Here is an 11175-nt window from a genome sequence, read left to right as displayed (position 1 = left end):
GTTTTTTGTGGTTGTAAGTCAATTCACTTTTTGAAAATCAAGGCTTGAGATATTGGCCCTACACAAGGAAAACAGTAACAACTCTAGAAATAACAATATATTAGTTATAACAAGGCTAAGAGCCTTAATTACTTCCCGTCAGCTCCTTCCTCTCTAAAAACAAATGAAGTTCCTCAGGAGTGGAGTTCAGCACTTTGGGCACAGATATCCCTTTGTCTTTTCTAAGGCAAGTTTCAATTTCCTGTCTGTTTTTTAGATATAGGGGAAATATGCAGTGTATAAATGTGTTACTGTGTGTAACTTAACAGTCATTCACCATACAGTCTGACAAGATGGCCTTGAGAAATGTAAAACATTTTGTAGAATAGAATAACTAGAAAAGATAAAGTAAACACAAACAGCAACAGCAACATGACAGATACAAATGCTTACAAGGTGTACAAGATAAATGTAAGTCACGCAAATATTTTAATATTTTTAAACCCGTACTGATGCCGGTACAATACTGGGTTTAATAGGTAAAGACCCGAGTCTACACCCTTATGGCAGTATTGTATATGGATGTTCAGTGGATGTGTTAACGTTAGATCGAACATGTAATTACCCCTCTTAAGTGTGCTATTCCTTTATAAAGTTAGCTAGCTAAAGTTAACAGTAGCTGATAAGTAATCTTGACAAGTGACATGGACAATTAAAGAGCAGATTGTCAAAGAGTCTTGTACATTTTTGGGGTTAAAATATTTGATTTTGTATATTTCTATGGTGGCCTTGAATCCGTCTTCATACTAATCGACATAAGCATACATGGCTAACGTTAGCTAGCTAGCGAAATAATCAAATAGCTATCTAATTTAAATACAGGTTATTGACACGATTATACTATTACGTGGGGACTTTTACTTTGAATTTTTGTCGAAATTCCGTGATCCGGAAGTACTTTTTTAGTGTTGCGGAATTTCAGACGATTACAATAACACAGCTCGCTAGCTACTCATCTTGCATTATCTAAACATGTCTAAAATACAGTTGTTGAGAGTTTTTCTCTACGATAGATTAACAGCTGCCGCTGAGGAGATATTCGAGGTCGTTGAAAAAACCATAGCAGAGAATCAGGAGGAAGTTGTCCGTCTACAGAGGCTACTCGACATTGTTCTTCAACCTGAGATAAAGCAAGACAGAGCAGGTTTGTTACTCATTGCTTATGTCAAACTTACTTAACCTTCATTTTATGAAACACAAGGAGCAATGTCGAAGAGAGTTATTTTTGAGAGGAAGTGTATCTGTAGTAGGTAGGTCTAAATGTCATAATGCAGTGTTTCCCCTATATTCATTTAACAGTGGTGGCCCACCCCAGCTACATTTTTGCCACTGCTGCAAAAAATATATTTGATACATACACTCACTCATTCACTCATTTCACCGGCCAGTTTATTTTGTACACCCATCTAGTACCAGGTAAACCAGCTTTTTCTTGTTTTTAGCTGATAGGAGTGGAACCTGTGGTTGTCTGCTGCAATAGCCCATCCATTCTGCACACCACTGTGGTACTGCATTGTTATTTGCCTGTTTGTGGCCCGCCTGTTAGCTTGCATGATTCTTGCTATTCTCTTTCGACCTCTCCCATCAATGAACCGTTTTCACCAATATGACTGCTGTTGACTGGATGCTTTTTTTGTTTGTCACTCCATTCTCGGTTGTCGTGGGCGAAGAGCCCAGGAGGGTGGCCTTTCTGATACCATAGATCCCATTCTGCCCATTCTAGCCTTCAGTCGAACAGTAACTGAACACCTCGATGTCTGTCTGCCTGCCTGCGTTATAGAGGAAGACACAGCCATGTGACTGACTGTCTGTAGAAGCGAACGGGGTGGAAGTCTACAGGAACAGCTAGCTTGTCATTGCACTAACGTTAGCAGCAATGCACCCCTCCACCCTACCCATCATATCCAATTTTATTTGTCATATGCGCCGAATACAACAGGTGTAGGAGGTGTAAACTTTACCGTGAAATGCTTACTTACGAGCCCGAGTGTACAGGGGTACGAGTTAGTTGAGTTAATATGTCTGTATGTAGGTAGGGGTAAAAGTGACTCGGCAATCAGGATAGATAATAAACAGAGTAGCAGCAGAGTATGTGAAAGTGTTTCTACACTACCGTTCAAAAGTTTGGGGTCACTTAGAAATGTCCTTGTTTTTGAAAGAAAAGCCCTTTTTGTCCATTTAAAATAACATCAAATTGATCAGAAATACAGTGTAGACATTGTAAATGACTATTGTAGCTGGAAACGGCTGATTTTTCTTTTAATGGAATATCTACATAGGCATACAGAGGCCTGTTATAAGCAACCATCACTCCTGTGTTCTAATGGCAGCGCAAACAGGCTCTAGCCAAAATAGAAAGAGGAGTGGGAGGCCCCGGTGCACAACTGAGCAAGAGGACAAGTACATTAGTGTCTAGTTTGAGAAACAGACGCCTCACAAGTCCTCAACTGGCAGCTTCATTAAATAGTACACGCAAAACTCCAGTCTCAACGCCAACAGTGAACTCCAGGATGCTGGCCTTCTAGGCAGTTCCTCTGTCTAGTGCCTGTGTTCTTTTGCCCTTCTTAATCTTTTATTTTTATTGGCCAGTCTGAGATATGTATTTTTCTTTGCAACTCTGCCTAGAAGGCCAGCATCGCCTCTTCACTGTTGACGTTGAGACTGGTGTTTTGCGCATTAGGGCTTCCCACTCCTTTTTCTATTCTGGTTAGCGCCAGTTTGTGCTGTTCTGTAAAGGGAGTAGGTCACAGTGTTGTACCAGATCTTCAGTTTATTGGAAATTTCTTGCATGGAATAGCCTTCATTTCTCAGAACAAGAATAGCCTGACGAGTTTCTGGCCATTTTGAGCCTGTAATCAAACACACAAATGCTGATGCTCCAGATACTCACCTAGTCTAAAGAAGGACAGTTTTATTGCTTCTTTTATCATGGCAACAGTTTTCAGCTGTGCTAACATAATTGCAAAAGGGTTTTCTAATGATCAATTAGCCTTTTAAAATGCTAAACTTGGATTAGCTAACACAACGTGCCATTGGAACACAGGAGTGATGGTTTCTGATAATGGGCCTCTGCATGCCTATGTAGATATTCCATTAAAAATCTGCCGTTTTCAGCTACAATAGTCATTTACAATATTAAGAATGTCTACACTGTATTTCTGATCAATTTGATGTTATTTTAATGGACAACAAATGTTCTTTTCTTTCAGAAACAAGGACATTTCTAAGTGACCCCAAACTTTTGAACGGTAGTGTATGTGTGAGTGTGTGTGCCGTCAATATCCATGTGTGTGTGGGCAGAGTCCAGTGAGTGTGCATAGAGCCAGTGCAAGAGAGTCACTGCTGAAAAAAATCCTAGGATAAACCTTGGCATAATGTCAGCACTGATTTTCATTCTTTCTCCTTTACCCCAGACCTCCAGCAGCTCTGTCTCTCTGTCTCTGAAGTGGAGATTCCCCCGGAGCAGCAGCACTGTGAGCAGGAGTGGAGCCCCAGTCTGAGGCATGAGGACCCAGAGTCCACACAGATCAAAGAGGAACGTGGGGCCAGTCAGGAGGAAGAGCAGCCTCAAGGGCTTGAGGCTCACACTAAAGACTCCATATTCACTCCTGCTTATGATGAGGACCCAACTCAACCCTCACATCCCTATCAAGCCCAAAAGGAAGGAAACAGAGAGAGAGACACTCTACCCAGCACTACAACTGAACAGATCAAAACAGAACCTGATGGAGAGGACTACGGAGAATCAGAACCAACCAGTGTCTTTCAGCCCCTCTCTGCAGTAAATCCAGACTGTTCTGCAGCTCCGAGTGAAAACAGTGAAAGTGACAGTGGGATGGAGACTGGCGGGCCTCCGTCAGGTTTCAAGTCAGTCAAATCACAGAGAATAAAGATGGTAAAATTACAAAGCTCCCTTATCAACACTAAGGATAACAAATCCACACCGTTGTTCCAACTGAAATCACCTAGGCAAGGTCATGCTACTCCTGGTTGTTGTAAGGTGTGTGGCAAGTATTTTCATTACATGGGCTTATTATTTAAACATGTTCAAACTCACACAAACGATAAAGAATCACTTTGTGGAGTGTGTGGAAAGCATATGGCGTCAACAGAAAGTATGAAAGATCACCTCCAAACTCACATTGCAGCTAGGTATTGTTGTCATGTTTGTAGTAAATGGTTCACCTTAAACAGCAATCTGATCGTGCACATGAGAAGCCACACAGGGGAAAAAACGTGTCACTGCCCTGTTTGTGGCAAAGGATTCAGCACCAGCGGCGATCTGAAGAAACACATCCGGATTCACACAGGGGAGAAGCCGTTTCGCTGCCCTGATTGTGGCAAAGCATTCAATCAGAGTGGAAATCTGAAATATCATAGAAAGTCCCACACAGGGGAGAAATGATATCGTTGCAGTTGTTGTGACAGATGTTTCAGGATTGACACACATCTTAAAAGTAGACAAGGACTCACGGGGGAGACAGGGTAAGATGCAATGGTTGATGATATGCTCAAGTGGGCCAATTCATATGATGAATACTTCTGGAAATTATATTTTCTTCATCCAGGGATTGTATGTTTTAATCACTTTCCCACTCTACATTTACAAGTGCATTTATTCAGTACATTGGCCATGTTGCACCCATGGCTGTGCCCCTGCCCAGTCATGTGAAATCTGTAGATTAGGGCCTAATGAATTTTATTTCAATTGACTGATTTCCTTATATGAACTGTAACTCAGCAAAATCTTTGAAATTGTTGCATGTTGCATTTATATATATTTATTATTATTATATATATATATTTTTCAGTATATCTGCATACATGTATAATACTTAAATGCTCATGTGTGACATGTAGTATTAAAATGTTTATTACAAATATGTCCCTTCTATGATAACCGTCTGTGTTAATATATGTTACGGGATTTCAGTGATCCTTGTAGTCATGGTAATAAAACCTTAGAACAAACTACACTAAACACTCAACTTAAATGAAATCCTATTCATTTCATTGTTTTTCTTTCATCACTTCTCAATTCAGCCATTTTACTGTTTTACACTGGTCCCTCTTGTCCCTCTTGTTGCATCCAGGAAGTGCGTCATGACAGCATCTGCAGAGGGAAAGCAACAAATATAATATAAAGAGCTCATAGAAGAGTTATGGGTTGTGTTTGGGGTCATGAAATGATCCAATTCAGTTTAATTTAAAAATCCTTGAACATGAATGCCCTATTTGCAATGATTGATTTGTAAATTTAAAAGATAGTTAACTTTTTTTACGCCTTAGTCAGTCGGATGGTTCCTTACCCTGAAAGTAGTCCATGGGCCAGGATAAACTGTATTCCATTACTTAGAGTTGTTTAAATAACCACTGGCAACTTGAGGGGATTTGGCCACAAACTTTGAACTTTGACTAATTGCCCCCATCACCTCCATATTTTTGTTTGTTAGCAATCTGACTATAAGGTGTAAAACAGCAAACTCCCTTTAACATCCTACAATGTATTTAATTGAAATTGACCCCAACCATGTTATGGTGGATGTATTTTTAATGGGATACTGCAAGATTTTGAGATTTAGGTAATTTTTTGACTTACCCAGAGTCAGATGAACTCATTAAAAAATGTATGCCTCTGCGTGCAGTTTGGAGATGATTAAAGTTAGCATATCATTAGCTTAGCAAAATTGCAGGAAGTCTCCTGGTATAGTAGCTAGCAGATCACAACATTGTCTCAATGGCGCTGCCCATGCGCTCATAGATGCCTTGAGACCGATACATTATATATACAAAATGTTTTTGGACACCTGTTCAAATTAGTGGATTTGGCTATTTCAGCCACACTTGTTGCTGACAGGTGTATAAAATTGAGCACACCGCCATGCAATCTCCATAGACAAACATTGTCAGTAGAATGGCCTTACTGAAGAGCTCAGTGACTTTCAACATGGCCCTGTCATAGGATGCCACCTTTCCAACAAATCAGTTTGTCAAATTTCTGCCCTGCTAGAACTGCTCTGGTCAACTGTAAGTGCTGTTATTGTGAATTGGAAACATCTATGAGCAACCACGGCTCATCCGCGAAGTGGTGGGCCACACAAGTTCACAGAACGAGAACGCTGAAGCGCGTAAAAGTTGTCTGTCCTCGGTTGCAACACTCACTACCGAGATCAAAACTGCCTCTGGAAGCAACATCATCAAAATAACTGTTTGTCGGGAGCTTCATGAAATGGGTTTCCATGGCCGAGTAGCCGCACACAAGCCTAAGATCATCATGCACAATGCCAAATGTCGGCTGGACATTGGACTCTGGAGCAGTGGAAACGCGTTCTCTGAAGTGATGAATCATGCTTCACCATCTGGCAGTCCGATGGACGAATCTGGGTTTGGCGGATGCCAGGAGAACGCTACCTGCCCCGAATGCATAGTGCCAACTGTAAAGTTTGGTGGAGGAGGAATAATGTTATGGGGCTGTTTTTCATGGTTCGGGCTAGGCCCCTTCGTTCCAGTGAAGGGAAATCTTAACGCTACAGAATACAATGACATTCTGATGATTCTGTGATTCCAACTTTGTGGCAACAGTTTGGGAAAGGCGCTTTCCTGTTTCAGCATGACAATGCCGCCGTGCACAAAGCGAGCTCCATACAGAAATGGTTTGTCGAGATCGGTGTGGAAGAACTTGACTGGCCTGCACAGAGCCTTACCTCAGCTCCATCGAACACCTTTGGGATGAATTGGAACGCCGACTGCGAGCCAGGCCTAATAGCCCAACATCAGTGCCCGACCTCACTAATGCTCTTGTGGCTGAATGGAAGCATGTCCCCACAAAAATGTTCCAACATCTAGTGGAAAGCCTTCCCAGAAGAGTTGAGACTGTTATAGCAGCAAAGGAGGGACCAACTCCATATTAATGCATTTGATTTTGGAATGAGATGTTTGACGTGCAGGTGTCCACATACGTTTGGTCATGTACTGTATCTCCGAAACAACACCTGTTATCCTTATACTTGCATTCTGAGTTGGAGACCTCCAAAGAAGTGACAATTCTATTGAGCCTGAGAAAGCTACTCCCTGACCCCCAAGGCCCCTCCTAGCCATGATCTCGGCAAAACGGAGCTGCTCTACCTCCTGGGATGGCCGCTCCAAGACCTCTCCATCACGGTTGACAACTCCGCCATCCAGACATTATTTGGGACAGTAACATTTGAGCCTGGGTGAATTTCAATCTACAAAACATAAATAATTCACTCAGTACAGTAACAACACATCCTCTGTATTTAGTTCTATAATAGTTCTATTAGCTAATACATTGACTTGTATTTAAAAAATATGTTCTCATTATTTATCTTAATTTCAGATGATGTAAAAGTTAACGATCGTGTACTACGTTTCAAGAAAAAAGAATACACATGTAACCGATGTGAAATGGCTAGCTAGTTAGTGGGGTGCACGCTAATAGTGTTTCAATCGGTGACGTCACTCGCTCTGAGACCTTGAAGTAGTTGTTCCCCTTGCTCTGCAGGGGCCACGGCTTTTGTGGAGCGATGGGTAACGATGCTTCAAGGGTGGCTGTTGTCACTGTGTGCAGATGGTCCCTGGTTCGAGGCGAGGAGAGGGATGGAAGCTATACTGTTACACACATAGGGCCTCCCAAGTGGCGCAGCGGTCTAAGGCACTGCTAGAGGCGTCACTACAGACCCAGGTTCGATCCTGGGCTGTATCACACCGGTCGTGATCAGGAGTCCCATTTTATTTTTATTTAACTAGGCAAGTCAGTTAAAAACAAATTCTTATTTACAATGACGGCCTAGGAACAGTGGGTTAACTGCCTTGTTCAGTTGTAGAACAACAGATTTTTACCTTGTCAGCTCGGGGATTCAATCTAGCAACCTTTCGGTTCCTGGCCCAACACTCTAACCACAATTGGCCCAGTGTCCTCCGGGTTAAGGGAGGGTTTGGCTGGGGGAGCTTTACTTGGCGCATCGCGCTCTAGCGACTCCTTCTGGCGGGCCATGCACCTACTGGCTGACTTCGGTCATCAGTTGAATGGTGTTTCCTCCAACACATTGGTGCAGCTGGCCTCTGGGTTAAGGGAGGGTTTGGCCGGGGCGGGTGTTAAGTAGCGCGGTTAGGCTGTTTTATCTTTTAAATAGGTAAATGAGCCATAAACCAGCGAACAGTAAGCCAGCTAACGGTAGCCACTAAGCTAATAGCTACCCTATAGGCTTGACAGGCTAGCTTTAGCGCAGTTAGCTTAACATATACAGTTTTTCTCTAGAAATACAACTCTGTAATACATAACACTTGGGTGGGGAGATGTCAGTCCCTAGACCATGTAAGCGGAGTAGAAAATAAACCACAATATTACCTCAGAGGAGCTATAAATCAATCATTTCAAACCAGAAAATCTGCCTCAATTTTTTCTTATGTTATTCTGTGGGCTAGCCTTGTATAGCCGCAAACCCAGTCATCTCTATTGTCAAGATCGCTAACCGTTTTCACTCAAATCAATAAACACATTTCAACTTTACAATTTCAACATAAAAGGTACGTGTCACTCAGATAACCATTTAGACTCTAATATTTTATGTAGATTATGTGCCCTTCTACACCACATGCCTGTTTATGAGAACAGAAAAAATAGACGGGAGAAGAAACGGTTTTAGTTGTCACAGGCGTCTTCTTCGAGTGTTGTTGAGGGGAGGAGAGATTCCTGTGCCCCCTGCTGTGAGCAACAGGCATAAGGAATTCCCAATGGAAAACCTTGGAGAACTCAAGGATTTCAACCATATACAGTCATTGATTGCAACAACCAGTTGTAATATGATAATATTACCTGTTTTGAGCCCAACATTTTTAAGGGGGGTTTGCCTGTTTTCCTGTTTTGCATTAATACGTGACACATTGCAAACGTGATACATTGCAAACAATGTGAAAATAATATCATTGAGTTAATAAAGCTGCATACAAACATGGTATCTTTTTTTGTTTTCTTGAGTAAGACAGCTTCAAAATGTAGGTGTTTCAGCCTAGCTCAGTGCTTTCTGTGGTGGTGGGGCAAGCCAGCAGAAAATACAGAGCATTGCGCTGTGATTGACTCAGTGTTCTGTCACTCACTGGGACACGACGTCACCGCAAAGTCTAAGAGGTGACCTCGGTAATTCTAGCCCTTTGGGTGCTGCCATAGAGTTACATTAGAAGTGCTCATTCAAGAAGGCTTAAGGTCATTGTCCACAGATAAAATTACGTCAAATCACATATGTACAGTAGCTTTGATTGGACGAAACATGTCAACATCATACTTTCAAAATCTTAGCTAGCAGTCATCATCATGAATCAAGTTGACAATCTACTGGCAAATCCTTTTTAATCCTTGTCATATGAAGAGAAAGAATGAAGAGAAATTATAGATAAAATGTGTAGGTGCTCATCATCCATTGGACATAAACATTACACAAGAAGTTGGAAATCGCAAATTCAACGAGTGGTTTGGAAGGAATCAGTGACAGTGGCTGTGTGGTCCCAAATCTGGGATTAAGGAGCTCTTTTCCAAGTTTAAAATGATAAACATTCAACATTGGCAATGCTGTCAATGAGGCATGATTTGTGTCGCATTCAAAACAACTTAACTCGGAACTGCAAAAACATGACTTCGGTGAGGTCAAGACAACTGGGAAGTCGGGAATAAACGAGCTCCGACTGGGAAATACGTTTTGAACTTTCATCCAACTCAGAATTTTAAATCCAGCCTCCAGTTGTTTTGAAAGCACCATGAATCCAGAGAATGCCAGACTTTGATGACAACATTTGCCCACGAAGGACCGCCGCACCACCTTCCTGTTCAAGTGATCAAAGCACAACAAGGTGAGTCCAACAATGTATTGTTTGCTGCTGCATAAATTATGTAATATGTCAGGGAGATATGTATACTGTAGCTAAGAAAGTAATACTAAGTGTATGTTGTGTAGCAAGCTGTTAGTAGCCCATGTGCCTCACCCTAATAATTTGGTCTATTTACCCCTCTTAATTTCACCTACTGTTCTGACTTGGTGGTGCACATGTAGCCTATAAGCTGTTTTAGAGAAATATTATCATATACTTTAAGAGCTTTCATTGTCTGCTTATATGCCCCCTTTATTTATCCTACAGTTCTGACTTGGTGTACAGGGAGAACACTGTAAGTAAGGTCCATGTTCGAAATTCTGTCGCTGTACATTTCAAAGGTGCTAACCAAATAGTTATATTGACTAACATTAAGTCCGTCCTAGCTCGCTCATTAATGTCTTAATCAAAATGATGGATCGCCTCTTATCTGCTTGTCGTCCCCTTATGCCATAGTTTGTACATCTCAATTGTCATTAGAAACCACATTTGTTTAAGCAAGTCAGCCATATCAGATATGTTTTTTTTATACAAAGGCAGTAAATAAGGTTGAATGAACTGTTTTGCTGCCAGACAAGGCTCCGCTGATAGCCAGGTGTAGCAGTGGTAAGATGTTGGGACTGCTGTTGTGGCAGCTTTATGTAGGCCTAATAGTGTGTGGGCACCGTTTGTCACCATTATAGTGCAATTCATGTATTGTTTAGTGTTGTGGCTTTGCTGGCATTTTTATTTTTGCCCCACCAAGATTTACAGTCTAAAATCACCACTGGCAACAACAATATCTTAGCCATGTTTTATAAAAACAAGGTGATTCCACAACCTTATGTGCAACCACAACCATAGTGTACGAAAATAAACATTGATACTTAGATAGGTTTCTGTTGGTTTTCAAAGATGTGTACATCACAAATGATAAACCTACAATAGTCTACGCATTCTCAATCTAATCTCAAAATGAGATGGCAAGTATCATCTACAGTAGATACAGGAAACAGCAAAGAAGTCATAAGGTTGCCTAACACTAAATGCAGTTAGAAAAGAATTCACCACTAAGTGTGAAATTGATGTGTTGTTTTTAAATATATGCCATGTAAAGAAAATGCATTGAACTAAAACAAACTAATATTCTCAGTACATCCATACTATTATTGTTTGTATGGGGTTGTGGAATTTATATATAGTAGGCTATTGAAATATAAAACTATATATTTTTAAACGTATGTCACGTTTAAATATGGGTTTTAAATAAATTAA

General features: G+C 41.1%; 1 protein-coding gene across 2 annotated transcripts; it reads left to right on the top strand.

Moving 5' to 3' along the window:
* Positions 1-932: 932 nt before the first annotated feature.
* Positions 933-5678, top strand: LOC112218167 (zinc finger and SCAN domain-containing protein 2). Of its 2 annotated transcripts, XM_042301417.1 has the most exons (3): positions 933-1183; positions 3249-3287; positions 3453-5678. In XM_042301417.1, exons 1-3 carry the CDS (start codon positions 1012-1014, stop codon positions 4442-4444), a joined length of 1203 nt encoding a protein of 400 aa, XP_042157351.1. In that variant the 5' UTR covers positions 933-1011; the 3' UTR covers positions 4445-5678. The 2 variants fall into 2 exon arrangements, with proteins under 2 accessions (XP_042157351.1, XP_024234517.1); XM_024378749.2 differs by lacking the exon at positions 3249-3287.
* The last annotated feature ends 5497 nt before the right edge of the window (positions 5679-11175 follow it).

The sequence above is a fragment of the Oncorhynchus tshawytscha genome, linkage group LG19 (genome assembly GCF_018296145.1).
Source record: "Oncorhynchus tshawytscha isolate Ot180627B linkage group LG19, Otsh_v2.0, whole genome shotgun sequence".
Lineage (NCBI taxonomy): Eukaryota > Metazoa > Chordata > Actinopteri > Salmoniformes > Salmonidae > Oncorhynchus > Oncorhynchus tshawytscha.
This window is presented reverse-complemented; position numbering and strand designations above follow the sequence as displayed.

Excerpts from the sequence above, each read along its gene's own strand:
- LOC112218167 (XM_042301417.1), top strand. The coding sequence starts at position 1,012 with ATGTCTAAAATACAGTTGTTGAGAGTTTTTCTCTACGATAGATTAACA. Across the intron at positions 1,184-3,248 it reads GATAAAGCAAGACAGAGCAG|AAACAAGGACATTTCTAAGT; the intron begins GTTTGTTACTCA and ends CTTTTCTTTCAG. Across the intron at positions 3,288-3,452 it reads TGACCCCAAACTTTTGAACG|ACCTCCAGCAGCTCTGTCTC; the intron begins GTAGTGTATGTG and ends CCTTTACCCCAG.